This window comes from Pseudophryne corroboree, chromosome 4, assembly GCF_028390025.1.
Source record: "Pseudophryne corroboree isolate aPseCor3 chromosome 4, aPseCor3.hap2, whole genome shotgun sequence".
In the NCBI taxonomy this organism is placed as follows: domain Eukaryota; kingdom Metazoa; phylum Chordata; class Amphibia; order Anura; family Myobatrachidae; genus Pseudophryne; species Pseudophryne corroboree.
Window position 1 is genome coordinate 171,595,777 of NC_086447.1, and position 22,235 is coordinate 171,618,011.

Below are 22,235 nucleotides of genomic sequence, written 5' to 3' on the forward strand. Positions count from 1 at the left end.
AAAACTATATTTTTTTCACTGGTATGCTACGCTGGACTTTCTGGCTTATGCTGGTGTTTTGGGGTGCCACACCCTGCACCTAGATATAGCGCTAGGGACCCCAAATGTACAGAGATGCCTTGATGCGGCTTTGGGGCTTAACCACACATTTGCGCAAATATGTGTAACGAAGATCTCTGAATTCTATTATCATGTGGGATTTATATCTGGTTACGGTTATCATTCAGGGTGCTGGGGGAAACAAATGCTTTTTTTTCTTGCTCAGAAATACCCCTCCCTTTCGAGCACCTGAATGATATCACTAAGCTAATTGAGCATCTACCAATATATATGTTTGTTGTGAAAGGCAGAGACGTTCCTGCATTAGGAGGAGGTGCAGGCCCTGACATGCCACATTGAGCATTATGGGGTTGCTCCACGGTAGGTAGCTCTTAGCTTAGACATATTGTAGTAAGGAGCCATTATCATGTGGCTCCTTGCTGGTTAATCTTAGACCCAGATTTGGGTAATGGAGGTGTGAGGTGTGGTGCCTCTGGACTGGCTGAGCTGGATGGCTTTAGTGTGGCATACCTTTACATTCTATTAACACTTTTCACATTAATTTTTTAACACTATTTCTCTATTTTAATTGCATTTCATTTTTGTATCACTTTCTCTATAGCTTCGGCTTCCTAAATACTAATTTATTAACACTATAGTTTTTTCACTGGTATGCTACGCTGGACTTTCTGGCTTATGCTGGTGTTTTGGGGTGCCACACCCTGCACCTAGATATAGCGCTAGGGACCCCAAATGTACAGAGACGCCTTGATGCGGCTTTGGGGCTTAACCACACATTTGCGCAAATATGTGTAACGAAGATCTCTGAATTCTATTATCATGTGGGATTTATATCTGGTTACGGTTATCATTCAGGGTGCTGGGGGAAACAAATGCTTTTTTTTTTCTTGCTCAGAAATACCCCTCCCTTTCGAGCACCTGAATGATATCACTAAGCTAATTGAGCTTCTACCAATATATATGTTTGTTGCGAGAGGCAGAGAGGTTCCTGCATTAGGAGGAGGTGCAGGCCCTGACATGCCACATGGAGCATTATGGGGTTGCTCCACGGTAGGTAGCTCTTAGCTTAGACATATTGTAGTAAGGAGCCATTATCATGTGGCTCCTTGCTGGTTAATCTTAGACCCAGATTGGGGTAATGGAGGTGTGAGGTGTGGGGCCTCTGGACTGGCTGAGCTGGATGGCTTTAGTGTGGCATACCTTTACATTCTATTAACACTTTTCACATTAATTTTTTAACACTATTTCTCTATTTTAATTGCATTTCATTTTTGTATCACTTTCTCTATAGCTTCGGCTTCCTAAATACTAATTTATTAACACTATAGTTTTTTCACTGGTATGCTACGCTGGACTTTCTGGCTTATGCTGGTGTTTTGGGGTGCCACACCCTGCACCTAGATATAGCGCTATGGACCCCAAATGTACAGAGACGCCTTGATGCGGCTTTGGGGCTTAACCACACATTTGCGCAAATATGTGTAACGAAGATATCTGAATTCTATTATCATGTGGGATTTATATCTGGTTACGGTTATCATTCAGGGTGCTGGGGGAAACAAATGCTTTTTTTTCTTGCTCAGAAATACCCCTCCCTTTCGAGCACCTGAATGATATCACTAAGCTAATTGAGCATCTACCAATATATATGTTTGTTGTGAGAGGCAGAGAGGTTCCTCCATTAGGAGGAGGTGCAGGCCCTGACATGCCACATGGAGCATTATGGGGTTGCTCCACGGTAGGTAGCTCTTAGCTTAGACATAATGTAGTAAGGAGCCATTATCATGTGGCTCCTTGCTGGTTAATCTTAGACCCAGATTGGGGTAATGGAGGTGTGAGGTGTGGTGCCTCTGGACTGGCTGAGCTGGATGGCTTTAGTGTGGCATACCTTTACATTCTATTAACACTTTTCACATTAATTTTTTAACACTATTTCTCTATTTTAATTGCATTTCATTTTTGTATCACTTTCTCTTTAGCTTCGGCTTCCTAAATACTAATTTATTAACACTATAGTTTTTTCACTGCTTTGCTACGCTGGACTTTCTGGCTTATGCTGGTGTTTTGGGGTGCCACACCCTGCACCTAGATATAGCGCTAGGGACCCCAAATGTACAGAGACACCTTTATGCGGCTTTGGGGCTTAACCACACAATTGCGCAAATATGTGTAACGAAGATGTCAAAGTCAGAAAAATGTCTCAATGCACGTTGCCATATTTGCACCGCACACTGGTCCGCGCTGCGCGTGCATGCGCTCTCCCGTGGATTCGCATACCCGCAATAACGTGCACTCGCAGGCGCGGTATGCGTATTTACGGTAGAGTTTATGTAGTCGTAGCGTGCGACTCATTCGTTACAAATGTTCACAATTAATGTAGTTTATAGATCATGGTCCCTTTGATAGATTCTGAAAGTTTGGTTAAAATACAATGTCCCAGAGCTGAGGAATCCCTCTTTATATCGTACGAAGGGTCTAACAGGAATCATACAGCAGTGTTTGGTACCCATCGGAAGAGTATTTAATTAGCAATATTCCGGTGTTGGTTTGGAGCGTATTAATCGCTCGTGCGAATAGTTATGGACATAAGAAGTTTATGTCCATTTCTATTAATTACACATACTCAGGTATGCGGCGGGAAACCCAGTTTCCCACCCACCTGAGCTGTTGGAAATCGTCACAGCCCACCTGTATGAATCACCCTATGACCTTTTGTTATGATACAGGGCCGAATTCCTTCGGCCAATGGACAATGGGATTGTAGGACCAGGAGATTGCATTGTGTGTGGGGCATAAATAGGCAGGCCGACCACATCCAGCTCTCACTCTCTCATCAACGGTTATCTGCTGATAGCCGGGAGCTGGATATCGAGGCGCAGGCGATCATACCCTTTGTGCGTAAGTTTCTCTCCGTAATCATTGTCTTTCTGTGAGCCAATTTCTCTCATCTCATCTCTCTCTCTCTCTCTCTCTCTCTCTCTCTCTCTGTTCTGTTCTCTCATATCTCCCCTAGACTAGGCTAGTATTGTATTGTATTAGATAGTATTGTATTGTATTGCATTTAGGTCAGTGTAGTATTGTCTTTTTGTATTTATTGTTTAGTTCTGTGGTTAGGAAGTCTCTGTTATATTGTAGTGTATCATTTGTACTGTTATCCCCTTTTACAAGTATATTAGATATAATACAGTTAATAGGCCTTGGAACCTAAACCAGTATCTGTGTATTTTCTATAGTGATAAGTGTTCACTTGAGCGTCGGTGACGCTCAAGCAGCTTTGTAGATAGTCAGGTTACACAAGGTTGCACTTACACCCTGTACTCACATTAAGGTATTCAGTGTATTTCATTGGTATAAGGTTTTATCATAAAGGTATAGTGTTGTGAGCGTCTGCATCGCTGGTGACCTCCTCGTGGTCTCGAGCGTAAGCTACGCCATAGCGAATCATTACCCTAGACATAACCAATAACGTGTCCTGTGATCGCTGGGCCGTGAGCGAACGTGACGCTTGAGCGTCTCGCCTACGGCTGAGCGATCGTTACGCAACTAGCGTACCATTACGGTACTTCTTAAGTAAACAGCGTACAGTGTTCTTAGCTTCATAAAGGGTTGTTATAAGGCAAAGGAATTTAGCATTGTCAATTGGGGACTCGTCCTATACTTCTCACATCTGCACTAGGTAGATCAGCAGACATTATCCCCCAGCAAAGGGTGGGAGGTTGTCTCACAGTGCTGACGGGATAAGCGTCTGCTTCGCTTAGATAAAGAGTGCTGAAGGAACCCGGTAACCGGAAGTAAGAACAAAACGCTTGTGTCTTTTTTAAAACTGTTTATTTTTCTTTTGTCTTGCGTACGCACGCATATATCTGCATTTCTGTTTCATTTTCGTATATCACTATTCCTGTTTGCCAATTTTATAGTTGATAGAAAGTGCTAAAAAGAGATTTGCTGTTATTTCATAGTAGAGGTAATAGTTAAAGTATAGAACAAACACACGGTTTGTCTGAGATACAAGGCAGTCAGTGTGGATTGCGGTAGATGATCAGGGATCATTTACATTGATAAAAATATATTGTGTTACGGTGGATCCTTTGCATTGCGTACACGTGTCGCTAACAAAGACTAGCGTACGCAATCCAAAAGGCAGACGCACGCAGCGTACATTACGCAACGTAGCGTCCGGTTACGCTCACGTAGCTCAAGTCACGAAAAAAGTTGAATTAGCGCAAAGCGATAATTAGCGCAAGGCGATAAGTAACGCACAGCGGTAGATAACGCGAAGCGGTAAATAACGCAAATCTATTTTTGGAAAATCGGAAATTTAGTTTAACAGATCCTGCTCCTAATTGGTAACACTGTTGGGCTAAAGACAAATTTCTGCGCAGAAATAGATATAGAAACAAAAGTGTACATGTGTTGAGTGAGTGTGTTTTGTATACAAAAGTTTATATAACTTTAAGGTGGAACCAAAAGGAAAGCCGGGTACTCGTCAAGGGACATACGTGTAAGTGACATATACGGTGGCTAGGGAGGCATCCCTGGTTAAATAATATTTGAGCATTAGAGTATAGCGGACCATAAGGTAACAAGACCAGGAGGTCATAAGGTAACAAGACCAGGAGGTCATAACAGACCAGGAGGTCATAAGGTAAAAGGTAACAGACCAGGAGGTCATAAGGTAACAAAGAGGTCCGCTATAAAAGTCCAGTGGCACAACGCCTGGGGTGTTGGTGCAGAACCCATATAGGCCATACAAGCTCTGGCTGAAGGAATCGCAGCCGGAAACATAGATTCCATTGATCTTTCAGTACATGACAAGTAGTGCTCGTGTACTGAACGATTGGACCGCACGTAATTGTGTGCAGTAGTTAGTAATCTGACCTAATACCATTAGAGTAAAGTGGTCACAAACGCTATTTGTACATTCTGACGTGATTTGTGTAATTTTTTATTTTTGGAAGGGAAGTTCGCTGGTCACTCGGGAACTATCCAACAACCGATACTTACTGGGGACTGGTAGGTCCAGCACGCCCCAGTAAATAAAGGTTCACAGGGGCCCTAGGTTGGGTACAGCAGCTCTGGCTACAGTGATTGCAGCACAGGCCAACGTGGGCGAGAAGTAAGTGGGGTACTTGATAAACCACCACCGCCGGCCTGCCCAAGGACATCTTGGTTTGTTTGTAAGGGTTCGCTGAAAGCCTTGATATTCAAGGAGGAATAGGCAACGCCTACAGATTATGGGGGCCATTTGTTCAGGTAGGGGGCGATCAACCTCGGTTCGGGTTGATTCAGAGAACCGATCCATCGGGTCGGCACGATATGTGAAATATGGAAATCACGCTGAAGTTTTATGTGATGAATGGGAGAGAATGACTGTACAAGACAGGGACAAATTCCCAAGAATAGGTAGCTTCAGTCCAGTAGTGTTACAAAATTTAAGGAGGAGGATAAGTCTCATTGAACCAACGAAGAGACAAAATAAACATTATGAATATTTACAGTTATGGCAACAGGAAAGTGAATTACAAAAAGAGTCTATTGACTTTTCTGACTCTTATCTTGAGGGGAGAGACATGGCAGCAGGAGAGGAGTTGATTGCGGAGAGAAAAGCACAAAAGTGGAACAATAAAAACGCTCTTAGCAACTGTAATATAGATTATAAGAATAAGTGTAATAAATGTAACTATGATTATTGTAATACTGTTGAATGTACAACTATTAACCTGTGCAAGTTGCCCCCCATGTCAAACCTCCCTCAGGAATACAAACAAGACAGTGAGCCCAGAACGATGTCAGCACCTCTTCCAGCAACCATCACAAAAGCCATCCAGGTGGACACGACCAAATTGGTAAAGGCAATAATCGAACCCCCTAACGGAGGGTCAGGTGAGGTCGTGTCCACAGGTACGTACAATGTTTCATATCACGCACAAACAGAGGTACCCCATATTATAAGACCAAAACAAGGTGATGTAATTGAGTTTAGTCCTGTCAGGGTGATCACAGTCCCCAATGGGAAGACTGATGATCAGGGAACCATTCCCGTCAAGGACAGTGCAATGCGCCATCCCTGGTCCCGGACAGAATTGAGATCAATCATGTCTGATTACCCAGATCCTAGGAAAGATCTAACTGTATGATCAAAGATTCACAGAAGGTATATCAACTCCCTAGACAACGACATAATCATGGTATCCAAGGAATCAGGTAGGTACAGGGAAAGCGGTTGATGGTGATGAGCATCCGAGCGTTTGAGGAGGCATCAAATCAACCAAAACCTCAGGTCATTGACACGTGGAGGGAGCCCAGGATTTGTTACCATTGTAGGAGAGAAGGGCATTATGCTAGCAACTGTAATAACCCACATAAAGTTAGACCCCCTAGACCAAAAAAATGAGCAAAAGTTATGACACACCAAATTACAAGCAGGGATCATATAGGAAGAATTTTGGGCCACACCCATAATATATAGTTAGGAAAGGTGATCATTAGGACCGATGGTAAGCCTGAGGTAACTGTTAGTAAATTGGGAGGTCATTCACTGAAGACACAGGAATGACCAGGTTAAACGTTGTAAATGTATTTGTGAAAAATGTTTTTTCTTTCTCTCTCTATCCCCATCTCTGACGATTATTGGTAAGAATTCAAACCTTGCATATTCGCTTGGTCCTTGCAGAAGTCTACCAAACCCCAGCATGACCTATCCACCACAATGTATTCTGGCCAGATACAGACAGTGGAATAATGCAAGTGCTGGTGGGGAGGGACTGCTCAAGGAAACCATTAGACACGTAGATACGACAGCCTAATAGTCTGACAATGTTTTCTTAATGTTGACAACGATTAAAAAAATGCTTTGTTTCTCTTCTCTTATTGGTGGTTATTGTCGGGTTATGTAATGTATATATGCACATGAATTGTTCTCTATCTCTTTTGTTTTTTATTTTCTCTCTCTCCTCACTCATGTTTCCATGATTTAAAGATGGTATGTCACCCCTAAGTGTTAACCAATGGTAATGCCAGATTTTTGCTCCACACAGAAAGATCGCTAGTTAGGAAGAAAGATTACATCACCAGAAGGTTCATTCGGAAGACTGAAGAGACAGCACCTTTTGAGAGGACAGCAGAACAAAAAGAACAACAAAACGAGAGAACTTATTATCGTAACGAGTTCTCTCCCCCTCAAACTGATTTTCTTATACCCCCTTTACAAATTTCTTCTTTTCTCCTCCTGTAAGATGGACTTGCCCCAAGAGACTGTGACATGGATTTTCCCGTTAACCATGATATTGACCAGAGCAGTCTGTTTCGGTGAGAGTACCAGTGAGGTCGAGAAAGGATCCAGAAAGGTCCTGATGACTGAGACGGAGGTGTAAATTTCCAATAGCAACCCAATCACCAAGCAAAGATACAAAGACCCCCTTGGACGAGGAAGCTGACGAGACGAGATGTATACAGACAACGGATTGACCAAAGAAGAAGATTTGACAACTTTAAATATGGACACTTGATGAACTTTGCCATGGATCCCCAGTTTCCCTAGTATTTTTAAACTCACGCTAGCCCAACATTTTTGTAAATCTGATGGCACTGACAAAGCTTGTTGCTCATGCCTAAGGAGCAAAACAGCGCAAAGAAGACGACTCTCAACAGATACCGAACACAACTTCAACAACAGATGTACATTTCCCTGACATAGAATATCATTGCATTTTTCGTAAGTGTTCTTTATCTTCATCTCTACAACCCTCAGGTAACGACACACATAGACGATAGGGAATACAGGCACAGATATCAGCAACCACATACCTCCCCCATTCATGTATCATCAACTAAAATGTGCTCCCCATTTTGTTCAAAATCCGAAAAGAGCTCGGTAAAGTTTGACAGCCCATCCACAGACCTGTACCACAGGATAAGAAGGAATTCAAATGTATACTTCGCAATACCTCGAAGCTTGATTTACAACACGTACGGCACGATGATACATGACCCCCCAAACATGGATTCATACACACATGCTTCTGCTATCTCACTAGGTCATACCCTCTTCACACCTTCTCCTCTCTCCTCCCCTACCCAACCATGGAAATCAATTAACCCCTGACTTACATTTTTCTCCTTAAATGTTTTGTGGCAGTTATTATTGACTGCCAAAGGGTGGACTGTCAAAGTCAGAAAAATGTCTCAATGCACGTTGCCATATTTGCACCGCACACTGGTCCGCGCTGCGCGTGCATGCGCTCTCCCGTGGATTCGCATACCCGCAATAACGTGCACTCGCAGGCGCGGTATGCGTATTTACGGTAGAGTTTATGTAGTCGTAGCGTGCGACTCATTCGTTACAAATGTTCACAATTAATGTAGTTTATAGATCATGGTCCCTTTGATAGATTCTGAAAGTTTGGTTAAAATACAATGTCCCAGAGCTGAGGAATCCCTCTTTATATCGTACGAAGGGTCTAACAGGAATCATACAGCAGTGTTTGGTACCCATCGGAAGAGTATTTAATTAGCAATATTCCGGTGTTGGTTTGGAGCGTATTAATCGCTCGTGCGAATAGTTATGGACATAAGAAGTTTATGTCCATTTCTATTAATTACACATACTCAGGTATGCGGCGGGAAACCCAGTTTCCCACCCACCTGAGCTGTTGGAAATCGTCACAGCCCACCTGTATGAATCACCCTATGACCTTTTGTTATGATACAGGGCCGAATTCCTTCGGCCAATGGACAATGGGATTGTAGGACCAGGAGATTGCATTGTGTGTGGGGCATAAATAGGCAGGCCGACCACATCCAGCTCTCACTCTCTCATCAACGGTTATCTGCTGATAGCCGGGAGCTGGATATCGAGGCGCAGGCGATCATACCCTTTGTGCGTAAGTTTCTCTCCGTAATCATTGTCTTTCTGTGAGCCAATTTCTCTCATCTCATCTCTCTCTCTCTCTCTCTCTCTCTCTCTCTCTCTCTCTCTGTTCTGTTCTCTCATATCTCCCCTAGACTAGGCTAGTATTGTATTGTATTAGATAGTATTGTATTGTATTGCATTTAGGTCAGTGTAGTATTGTCTTTTTGTATTTATTGTTTAGTTCTGTGGTTAGGAAGTCTCTGTTATATTGTAGTGTATCATTTGTACTGTTATCCCCTTTTACAAGTATATTAGATATAATACAGTTAATAGGCCTTGGAACCTAAACCAGTATCTGTGTATTTTCTATAGTGATAAGTGTTCACTTGAGCGTCGGTGACGCTCAAGCAGCTTTGTAGATAGTCAGGTTACACAAGGTTGCACTTACACCCTGTACTCACATTAAGGTATTCAGTGTATTTCATTGGTATAAGGTTTTATCATAAAGGTATAGTGTTGTGAGCGTCTGCATCGCTGGTGACCTCCTCGTGGTCTCGAGCGTAAGCTACGCCATAGCGAATCATTACCCTAGACATAACCAATAACGTGTCCTGTGATCGCTGGGCCGTGAGCGAACGTGACGCTTGAGCGTCTCGCCTACGGCTGAGCGATCGTTACGCAACTAGCGTACCATTACGGTACTTCTTAAGTAAACAGCGTACAGTGTTCTTAGCTTCATAAAGGGTTGTTATAAGGCAAAGGAATTTAGCATTGTCAATGGACGAGCCCCCAATTGACAATGCTAAATTCCTTTGCCTTATAACAACCCTTTATGAAGCTAAGAACACTGTACGCTGTTTACTTAAGAAGTACCGTAATGGTACGCTAGTTGCGTAACGATCGCTCAGCCGTAGGCGAGACGCTCAAGCGTCACGTTCGCTCACGGCCCAGCGATCACAGGACACGTTATTGGTTATGTCTAGGGTAATGATTCGCTATGGCGTAGCTTACGCTCGAGACCACGAGGAGGTCACCAGCGATGCAGACGCTCACAACACTATACCTTTATGATAAAACCTTATACCAATGAAATACACTGAATACCTTAATGTGAGTACAGGGTGTAAGTGCAACCTTGTGTAACCTGACTATCTACAAAGCTGCTTGAGCGTCACCGATGCTCAAGTGAACACTTATCACTATAGAAAATACACAGATACTGGTTTAGGTTCCAAGGCCTATTAACTGTATTATATCTAATATACTTGTAAAAGGGGATAACAGTACAAATGATACACTACAATATAACAGAGACTTCCTAACCACAGAACTAAACAATAAATACAAAAAGACAATACTACACTGACCTAAATGCAATACAATACAATACTATCTAATACAATACAATACTAGCCTAGTCTAGGGGAGATATGAGAGAACAGAACAGAGAGAGAGAGAGAGAGAGAGAGAGAGAGAGAGAGATGAGATGAGAGAAATTGGCTCACAGAAAGACAATGATTACGGAGAGAAACTTACGCACAAAGGGTATGATCGCCTGCGCCTCGATATCCAGCTCCCGGCTATCAGCAGATAACCGTTGATGAGAGAGTGAGAGCTGGATGTGGTCGGCCTGCCTATTTATGCCCCACACACAATGCAATCTCCTGGTCCTACAATCCCATTGTCCATTGGCCGAAGGAATTCGGCCCTGTATCATAACAAAAGGTCATAGGGTGATTCATACAGGTGGGCTGTGACGATTTCCAACAGCTCAGGTGGGTGGGAAACTGGGTTTCCCGCCGCATACCTGAGTATGTGTAATTAATAGAAATGGACATAAACTTCTTATGTCCATAACTATTCGCACGAGCGATTAATACGCTCCAAACCAACACCGGAATATTGCTAATTAAATACTCTTCCGATGGGTACCAAACACTGCTGTATGATTCCTGTTAGACCCTTCGTACGATATAAAGAGGGATTCCTCAGCTCTGGGACATTGTATTTTAACCAAACTTTCAGAATCTATCAAAGGGACCATGATCTATAAACTACATTAATTGTGAACATTTGTAACGAATGAGTCGCACGCTACGACTACATAAACTCTACCGTAAATACGCATACCGCGCCTGCGAGTGCACGTTATTGCGGGTATGCGAATCCACGGGAGAGCGCATGCACGCGCAGCGCGGACCAGTGTGCGGTGCAAATATGGCAACGTGCATTGAGACATTTTTCTGACTTTGACAAAGATCTCTGAATTCTATTATCATGTGGGATTTATATCTGGTTACGGTTATCATTCAGGGTGCTGGGGGAAACAAATGCTTTTTTTTCTTGCTAAAATAGGGAAAGATCAAGATCCACTTCCACCTCGTGCTGAAGCTGCTGCCACTAGTCATGGCCGAGACGATGAAATGCCATCAACGTCGTCTGCCAAGGCCGATGCCCAATGTCATAGTAGAGCATGTAAAATCCAAAACACAAAAGTTCAGTAAAATGACCCAAAAATCAAAATTAAAAGCGTCTGAGGAGAAGCGTAAACTTGCCAATATGCCATTTACGACACGGAGTGGCAAGGAACTGCTGAGGCCCTGGCCTATGTTCATGGCTAGTGGTTCAGCTTCACATGAGGATGGAAGCACTCATCCTCTCGCTAGAAAACTGCAGTGCCACTCCTAGATGGGCCAGGTGTTTGTGTCGGCCACTTGGGTCGCTTAGCTTAGTCACACAGCTACCTCATTGCGCCTCTTTTTTTCTTTGCATCATGTGCTGTTTGGGGACTATTTTTTTGAAGTGCCATCCTGCCTGACACTGCAGTGCCACTCCTAGATGGGCCAGGTGTTTGTGTCGGCCACTTGGGTCACAATGCTTAGACACACAGCTACCTCATTGCGCCTCTTTTTTTCTTTGCATCATGTGCTGTTTGGGGACTATTTGTTTGAAGTGCCATCCTGTCTGACACTGCAGTGCCACTCCTAGATGGGCCAGGTGTTTGTGTCGGCCACTTGGGTCGCTTAGCTTAGTCATCCAGCGACCTCGGTGCAAATTTTAGGACTAAAAATAATATTGTGAGGTGTTCAGAATAGACTGAAAGTGAGTGGAAATTATGGTTATTGAGGTTAATAATACTATGGGATCAAAATGACCCCAAATTCTATGATTTAAGCTGTTTTTGAGGGGTTTTTGTAAAAAAACACCCAAATCCAAAACACACCCGAATCCGACAAAAAATTTTCAGGGAGGTTTTGCCAAAACACGTCCGAATCCAAAACACGGCCGCGGAACCGAATCCAAAACCAAAACACAAAACCCGAAAAATTTTCGGTGCACATCACTAAATCTAAATTGCAGTGTAAAAATAAAGCAGCCAGTATTTTTCCTGCACAGAAACAATATAACCCACCCAAAAGTAACTCTCTCTGCAAATGTTATATCTGCCCCACCTGCAGTGCACATGGTTTTGCCCATTAGAGAAACAATTTACTTTTGCGATCCATGCTGAATTAGGCCCTGAGAAAGCAGGAGAGAAAGTGTGCTGCCAACAGTACGTAAGAAAAGAGTATCCCATTCACAGGCTGTTGCAAATGCATGATTTCTAGAGGGGGGTTTCCAAATGCAATACAAAGGGCCAGATGCATAATCGCTTGGAAAGTGATAAAATGGAGAGTGAAAAAGTGCCAGCCAATCCACTCCTAACTGCCATTTTTCAAACACAGCCTGTGACATGGCAGTTAGGAGCTAATTGGCTGGTACTTTTTCACTCTCCTTTTTATCACTTTCCATGTGATGACACATCTAGCCTAAAATCTCTTACTTTGCGGATCATTGCAGCAAGTGCTGGAGTCTGGGGTAGGGCCAGATTAAGCTTTGAGGGTGCCCGGGCACTGAATACAGGGGGCCCCCAGTGAAAGGTGGGGGATGTACAGATGGGTCCACATTTATCTTGAGCTTTAATAGGATTAACTGAGACTGGCCAGTCGGACTTAATCCCCTCCTTTAATGACTTAATCCCCTGCTGTATTGTTTTCTGTATTGTATTGAGAACAATAGATGAAGGGTTTATGCTAATAAATCATGTTGTGACTAGGCACAGAAAACTAGTCAAGATAACAGTGGACCCATCTGTATATTAAATTGTGCATACCTCCAAACATGACCCATTCCAGGATGGACAAAATGCTCTTTACCTGGACTTCCCTCTTAATATATGATTGCCATCACCTGTGTTGAACTAAATTGATAACAAAGATACTTCAACACAGGTGATTGCAATCATAAATTAAGAAAGAAGTCCAGGTAGAGTTCATTTTGTCCCCCCTGAAATGGGTCATGGTGGGAGGTATAGATTGTGTATATTAAATTTAAACCAATGGTGTATATTAGTTTTAACTAATAGTTTAATAATGCCTCGGAACTGTTTATAGCTTCACCTAACTGAGAGACAATTATTTTATATAATTTTCTTGTAGTGGAACAAAGACAACTGAAACAACCTTAAAATACACATAATAAATTAATTTATCTTGTCACATGCAAGAATAGCAGCAGCCTCTGTACTACTTACACACTGGGACAGGACTCAGGAGGACTCCGTGTGTGTGTGTCTCTATCTCTAGCCCCAAATTGTTTAGTTGCATAACAGTTTACACAGGACTCAGACACCCAGGCGGGAGGAGGAGAACATGGGATCCCTGTGTGACTTACAGTTCTCTCCCCTCCTATCTCTCCTCTGGTCAGAAAGCTCTGTCGGTAGCTCATGAAACATGATTTTCCTGTGACTCTGCCTGCACTGCATACTGTCCTGTTTGCATTATGGCTCTCGCATTGAGGGAAAGCTAGTGATATCAGTGTGCTTAGGCCAGGGGACCCATGACACAGGGTAGCCCGGGGTACAATATGCCCTGCACCCCCCCTTAATCTGGCTATGGTCTGTAACCATTGGTCTTTTTATACACTGGACACAATGGAATACAGTATTAATTAGAGATGAGCGGGTTCGGTTCGTCGAGATCCGAACCCCCCCGAACTTCATGGGGTTTACATGGGTCCGAGACAGCCTCGGTTCTTCCCGCCTAACATGCAAATCCCGAACGGGGGAAAACGTCATCATCCCGCTGTCGAATTCTCGCAAGATTCGGATTCCATATAAAGAGCCGTGCATCGCCGCCATTTTCACTCGTGCATTGTCGAGATAGAGATTGGAAGTGGCTACGTTCTCTTCCTGAAAAGCTCAATATCTGTGCTCAGTGTGCTGCATTGTGGTGACCACCAGTATATAGTAGTACAGTACAGTAGGCCATTTCTGTATCTTGCAGCTCCGTGTCAGACTCGGTTCTAGTATCCTGATCAGTGCTCAATATCTGTGCTGCATTGTGGTGACCAGTATATAGTAGTACAGTGCTGCATTGTGGTGACCACCAGTATATAGTAGTACAGTACAGTAGGCAATTGCTGTATCTTGCGGCTCCGTACCAGACTCAGTTCTAGTGTCCTGATCAGTGCTCAATATCTGTGCTGCATTGTGGTTACCAGTATATAGTAGTACAGTGCTGCATTTTGGTGATTACCAGTATATAGTAGTACAGTACAGTAGGCCATTGCTGTATCTTGCAGCTCCATGTCAGACTCAGTTCTAGTGTCCTGATCAGTGCTCAATATCTGTGCTGCATTGTGGAGACCAGTATATAGTAGTACAGTGCTGCATTGTGGTGACCACCAGTATATAGTAGTACAGTCCAGTAGGCCATTGCTGTATCTTGCAGCTCCGTGTCAGACTCAGTTCTAGTATCCTGATCAGTGCTCAATATCTGTGCTGCATTGTGGTAACCAGTATATAGTAGTACAGTGCTGCATTGTGGTGACCACCAGTATATAGTAGTACAGTACAGTAGGCCATTGCTGTATCTTGCAGCTCCGTGTCAGACTCAGTTCTAGTATCCTGATCAGTGCTCAATATCTGTGCTGCATTGTGGTGATCAGTATATAGTAGTACAGTGCTGCATTGTGGTGACCACCAGTATATAGTAGTACAGTACAGTAGGCCAAAGCTGTATCTAGCTGCACCGTGTCACTTCTAGTATCCTGAACAGTGCTTAATATCTGTACTCAGTGTCAGTGCTGCATTGTGGTGACTAAAAGTCCAGTGTCTTGTGCTGCATCTTGCTGCTGTAGGGTGCTGTGGTAGTGTCCTGTCACTGTGCATAGGTCATCATCATTCCAGTCACAGTGGTATCTGGTATCTATATAGTGGTATCTAATTCCAGACATTACTGCCGTCTAATTCCAGATATATAACTGGCATATAATTCCACACATTAAAAAATGGAGAACAGAAATGTGGAGGGTAAAATAGGGAAAGATCAAGATCCACTTCCACCTAGTGCTGAAGCTGCTGCCACTAGTCATGGCAGAGACGATGAAATGCCATCAACGTCGTCAGCCAAGGCCGATGCCCAATGTCATAGTAGAGAGCATGTAAACTTAAAAAAACAAAAGTTCATTAAAATGACACAAAAATCTAAATTAAAAGCGTCTGTGGAGAAGCGTAAACTTGCCAATATGCCATTTACGACACGGAGTGGTAAGGAACGGCTGAGGCCCTGGCCTATGTTCATGGCTAGTGGTTCAGCTTCACATGAGGATGAAAGCACTCATCCTCCCGCTACAAAAATGAAAAGACTTAAGTTGGCAAAAGCACAGCAAAGAACTGTGCGTTCTTCTAAATCACAAATCCCCAAGGAGAGTCCAATTGTGTCGGTTGTGATGCCTGACCTTCCCAACACTGGACGGGAAGAGGTGGCTGCTTCATTTTCTACCGCCACTGGAGCTGCCAGGAAAAGGGTAACATTTCCAAAACCACCCGCTGGCGGTGATGCAGTGCAGTCAGGAGCGATAGCTGACATCTGGTCCGGACTGAAGGACCTGCCAATGATTACTGACATGTCGTCTACTGTCACTGCATATGATTCTGTCACCATTGAAAGAATAGTGGAGGATTATATGAGTGACAGCATCACTGTAGGCATGTCAGACAGTCCGTACGTATACTGGCAGGAAAAAGAGGCAATTTGGATGCCCTTGCACAAACTGGCTTTATTTTACCTAAGTTGCCCCCCCTCCAGTGTGTACTCTGAAACAGTGTTTAGTGCAGCCGGTCACCTTGTCAGCGATCGGCGTACGAGGTTACTTCCACAAAATGTGGAGAAGATGATGTTCATCAAAATGAATTATAATCAATTCCTCCGTGGAGCCATTTACCAGCAATTGCCTCCAGAAAGTACACAGGGACCTGTGATGGTGGATTCCAGTGGGGACAAATTAATACTCTGTGAGGAGGGGGATGTACACAGTGAAAGGGGTGAGGAATCAGATGATGAGGAGGAGGTGGACATCTTGCCTCTGTAGAACCAGTTTGTGCAAGGAGAGATTAATTGCTTCTTTTTTGGTGGGGGCCCAAACCAACCAGTTATTTCAGCCACAGTCGTGTGGCAGACCCTGTTGCTGAAATGATGGGTTTGTTAAAGTGTGCATGTCCTGTTTATACAACATAAGGGCGGGTGGGAGGGCCAAAGGACAATTCCATCTTGCACCTCTTTTTTGTTTTATTTATCTTTGCATCATGTGATGTTTGGGGCTAATTTTTTTAAGTGCCATCCTGTCTGACACTGCAGTGCCACTCCTAGATGGGCCAGCTGTTTGTCCCACCCACTTGGGTCGCTTAGCTTAGTCATCCAGCGACCTTGGTGCAAATTGTAGGACTAAAAATATTATTGTGAGGTGTGAGGTGTTCAGAATAGATTGGAAATTAGTGGAAATTATGGTTATTGAGGTTAATAATACTATGGGATCAAAATTACCCCCAAATTCAATGATTTAAGCTGTTTTTGAGGGGTTTTTGAATAAATAAAAAAACACCTGAATTCAAAACACACCCGAGTCCAACAAAAAAATTTAAGGGAGGTTTTGCCAAAACGCGTCCGAATCCAAAACACGGCCGCGGAACCGAATCCAAAACCAAAACACAAAACCCGAAAAATGTCCGGTGCACATCACTAGTATTAATATTAAATACAATATACAGTACATATAGTATAGGCTGTATCAAACATATTTAACTAATAAATAATAAATAAACAAATACATACACAAACATAATAGAACCAGTACTGCACTTCCGAAGCACACAATCTCCCATCTCATGGTTATGCTCCTGTCTCTTCCTGGTAGCTACTCTCTAGTCCAGTGCACTGATTGGGGATCCACACACACAGCAAACTTGGTAGAAAAAGCTGCTACCACTGGGCATGTGCAGCAGGTCTGATCTGTCCTTAAACTGCATGATGTAATGGCATCTCTAATAATCCTATTATATACCATTGCTATTGTTGTCATAATTTGAGCCACTTGCCAAGAGGAAAGGGGTTTCCAGGTAACCAGAAACCACCACCGCGTTTGCATATAACAGATTATGTTTGGAAGGAAACTGAGCTTTAATCATTACCTGGTGCCATTTGGCCTGTTGTTCCCCAGACTCAGCCAAACCAACCTTAGCGGGTTGCCAAAAGAGGAGCAAGTTTATCCCATCCTCTATGGCTAGATCCACTAAATCAATCATGGCAACTATATTTCTTCCCCAGGGGTCCTAATATTTATGCAATCGCAGGATTCATACCAGGGCTTTCCTTCCATGTGCGCATGTGTATGCATCTACAGTACAAAATGATACAGTACAAAGTGATCTCTGAATAGATGCCATGCATTCAGTGCTGGGAGGTGAGCAGAGGGCTGCCCAGCTGCTCCAGGACCGCTGGGCATGCCCCCAAAATGCAGCACTATGGGTCAGTTCCACGAGGCCATGCCCTCTCCACCCAAGGCCATGCCCCTTTATTGGATCGCCACGCGAGCATCCAGACCCCCGGAGCCGCAAAGTTGGGAGGGGATCTCGGCGGTCAGCATACCGACCACAGGATCTCTGCGGCGGAATGCCGGTGGGGGTGACGAGCGCAACAAACCCCTTGCGGGCTCGCTGCGGGCACGTTGGCGAGCCACAGGTTCTATTCCCCTCTCTGTGGAATAGTCCCTGCTAGTCGGCATGTTGACTGTCTGGATTTAGAGGGGGGCAGGATGTAGCCATCGGTTATGTGACTGGCGGTCTCTTGACCATCGGTCACATAACTACATCCCACACACAGAACACACGCACACATACATTTTATTTCACACATAAATATACACACAGATAGGTCAGATGCTGCAGGAAGAGATCACTGCTGGCAGGGCTGGGAGTTGGGCAGGATCCGGGGCAATTTCATAATTAGGCTCTGCCCCCTCACAGCTGTATGCCCCTCCCCACCAATCCACGAATCACAGCATATAGCTGGCTGCTGAATCCTGCCTGGTTTAAAAAAATAAAATAAAATTGGACCATCGGGGTAGGGGGGGGGGGGTTGGGCATGGGGGTTTTCTAGTTACTCAGAACCCCCCAACCCCCCTCCCTGGCGTGCACTAGTGGATCCTAGCCCAGGACAGGTAAAGGCTTGCTGGAGTTAGGACTGGCTGGCGGTGACAGTTCCCACCAGACAGGGATGCTGAGGAAAGATACTGAATGGAAGTGATATGCTACTATCACCACCATTGCTAGTCACCAGTTTTTAAAACTGGTGTGAGCCTATTAAAGAGGGTTGATGCCTGTTCATAAGAACTGGCTTACCCAGCAGTAGGACATAGGGAGCTAGAATACTATATTGGTGGGAATTCTCTCTCTAGGTACTGTATGGTTGTACCCTGTTTTAATATCATCTATTAATAGTGATGTTAGAACTGTATATAGAGACCATGGCTTAGAAATAAAGTAGTATTTATATTTTATATTGAATACCTACCTAAGTTTTGCTTCTTATCTAAAATACAGTACCCATGGCTCCCACAATATTAGTGCTCCTTAAGGCCTGTAATCACGGGCCGATTTGGGGAGAGATGTGTGCTGAGCGAACCGCTCAGCACACATCTCTCCCTCCGCTTAGCACAGCGCAATGTGTGCTGAGCATGTGGGGGGAGACGGGGGGGGGGGGGCGCTCATTTCACCCAGCGGGTGAAATGAGCGACCTGCTAGATTGGCCTGCATGGCAGGCCAATCTAGCACCAGCGATGCGCGGGGCTGCACATCGCTATCGCTGTGGGGGGTACACTAGTCAGATTGCTTAGATTATCGCTCCGTGAGTACCCCCTTAAGAGTCTGAATCTAGATTGTAAGCTTGCGAGCAGGGCCTTCCTACCTCTATGTCTGCATGCTTTTTTCCAATTTTGTTCTATTACTGTTGTTCCAATTGTAAAGCGCAACAGAATATGCTGCGCTATATAAGAAACTGTCAATAATAAATAAATAAATATAATACATAATATGGTCCTTAGTAGTTCCTGAGTGCACTTTACCCCAAGGACATCCCAGGATAAATGGGCAATCCGAAGGTATTGTAACAGATAATATGCTTATTAATTTTGTAAATCAAGGTTTCTCAAATACAAATTCAAATACAGTCTAATTCAATGAAAAGATGTCAGGAACCTAAAGACATTTAGATTCTAAGACATGTAGAGAACCCATGGTGTGTTGAAATGAATCAACAATGCAGGAAAAGAGAAGTTTCTCAAATTCAAGTCGTTTTGCTGAACTGAATATCTATCTATCTACAGTATCTATCTATCTATCTATCTATCTATCTATCTATCTATCTATCTATCTATCTATCTATCTATCTATCATGTTTATGCTGTAAGGAAATAAATGATAAAGTAACATAATATACCTTTTGGTACCAGGAAAGAAGTGGCGTGTCTTTAAAAATATTATCCATTCTCAAGGGGAAGAAATACACATTGTTAAAAGATGACAGCATGGGGAAATATTCCATTGCGGTGACTTTAGAGTTAGTGTCATTCAATCCTTTCATGAAGTAAACCACTGGTCGGTCCTTGTAAACGTGAGCGGCAGATTCTATGGCACATAACACCAATGAAGGCAGTTGCATTCTATCCGATGTCTCCAAGAATATAATACTGTCACCGCCTTCCAAAATGTCTGATGGATTTATAGGTGTGGAGGAAATGCTTCCACTTGTAACTGAAGAAGTGTTGTTGGTCCCCAGAGAGGTTTTTTCTGTTCTTGCAATGTTTTCAGTGAATGTTTCAGAACTTGATAATGATGGTTTAGTAGACAGAACATATATGGTGCCATTCGCCTGAGTTGTGAACGGTTTTGGGTTAAAAGCATTAAATATATATCCTGCTGGGAAGAGAGACATGTGGGATATAATACTCTGCCTGTAGGTGATTCCGTAGAAAGATGCAAGGACTACCAAGAAAAGCATGAAGACCAGTATCCTCAGTACTTTTAACATTGTCGTAACGTAGTTTTCGGGCTGCAAGAGAAAGTACATTACTTAATTGGCAGTTGCATTTAGTGATATTGAGGAGCTGCAGACAATTAGAGTAATTTTGAAGTAGATTGCAAAATGACATTTGGTATCAGTACCATAACTAGACATTTTAGCGCTATGTGCAAGAAACCGCATCGGCACCCCCCATATACAAACAAGGACAAGTCCGCGGGCGTGGCTTCATGGGGAAGGGGCATGGCCACAGAGCTCCCTTTTATACATTACGGCAGGCATAGCTCCCTTTTATACTTTACGGCAGGCAGAGCTCCCTTTTACACATTACGGCAGACAGAGTCACCCTTTTTTTAACACATTAGGCAGGCAGAGTCTCCTTTTTTACACATTAGGCAGGCAGACTCCCCTATTTTACACATTAGGCAGACAGAGTCCCCTATTTTACACATTTTGGCAAGCAGTCCCCATATTTACACATTATGGCAGGCAGTCCCCATTTAAAAATAAAAAATAAAAACATTATGGCAGGCAGTCCCCCTATTTACACATTATGGCAGGCAGTCCCCATTTAAAAATAAAAAATAAAAACATTATGGCAGGCAGTCCACCTATTTACACACTATAGCAGGCAGTCCCCATTAAAAAAAAAAATTATGGCAGGCAGTCCCCCTATTTACACATTATGACAGGCAGTCCCCATTTTTTTTTACACATTATGGCAGGCAGTCCCCATTTTTTTTTACACATTATGGCAGACAGTCCCACTTTTATGGGAGGGAGAGAGGGAGGGTGAGAGAGAGAGAAAGAGAGAGATACTCACCTGTGACCTGCGAGCCGGCATCCATCTGCTGTGTTAATTTGGGAGGCTGAGTTTCAAGGCAGGCTGCAGAGAGAGGCAGAGCCCGACGCTCAGAGTCCCTTCAGAGGTGGTGACTCCAGCGGGAGACAGGCAGCACTGCGGCAGTGCTGGGAGGAATGTGGAGCTCACAGTCCTTCAGTGGCGGCAGCTACGGCAGAAGAAGGTGGCAGCGCTTAACTGGAATCTATAGTAGTGGATATTTTCCTCTCCACGGAGTCTAGAGACTTATTTGGTGAAAATCTCGTGGGTTTCTTTTTTTCCATTTTTTATTGCAGTTTTATTTACATATTTTGTGGCAGATGCCTTATTTTTGTTTTTCACGACTCCCAGTTACACGCATGTGAGCATACCTGTGTGTCCCAGTTACACGCATGTGAGCATACCTGTGTGTCTTATTTATTTTATTCATATTTTATTTTTAAATAAAGTAGCCCCTTAGATGTTTTAGCAGCCCCTCCTGAGCTACCACAGCAGCCCCGGATGGGGCAAGTTGAGTTCGGGTGGGTTCAGTAAAGTACTAAGCACGACTGTGCAGTAAATTTCTTTGTTATTGAGCCCCTGCCCCAGTGGAGCTTACCACTCTACAGTACAAACTCATTTCATACTATGGGGGTCATTCCGAGTTGTTCGCTCGTTGCCGATTTTCGCTATGCTGCGATTTGTTGCTAAATGCGCATGCGCAAGGCACGCAGGGTGCATGCGCTTAGTTATTTAACTAAAAACTTAGTAGAGTTGCTGTGGATCCTGTGGCGCTTTTCAGTCGCACTGCTGATCGGTGAGTGATTCACAGGAAAGGGACATTTCTGGGTGGTAACTGAGCGTTTTCCGGGAGTGTGCTAAAAAAACGCAGGCGTGTCAGGGAAAAATGCGGGAGTGACTGGAGAAATGGGGGAGTGGCTGGTCGAACGCAGGGCGTGTTTGTGATGTCAAACCAGGAACTAAACGGACTGAGCTGATAGCAATCTGTGAGTAGGTCTGGAGCTACTCAGAAACTGCAAAGAATTATTTATTAGCAGTTCTGCTAATCTTTCATTCGCAATTCTGCTAGGCTAAGATACACTCCCAG

At 43.8% G+C, this 22,235-nt stretch overlaps 1 protein-coding gene across 1 annotated transcript in view; it reads right to left on the bottom strand.

The window, feature by feature from the left end:
- Window positions 1–22,235, bottom strand: part of LOC134909102 (alpha-1,4-N-acetylglucosaminyltransferase-like) — a 213,919-nt gene that overhangs the window by 158,311 nt on the left and 33,373 nt on the right. The window contains exon 2 of the mRNA XM_063915539.1: window positions 19,726–20,337. Coding sequence (XP_063771609.1) covers window positions 19,726–20,316 — 591 coding nt within the window. The 5' untranslated portion in view covers window positions 20,317–20,337. The remainder of the gene's footprint in view (window positions 1–19,725; window positions 20,338–22,235) is intronic.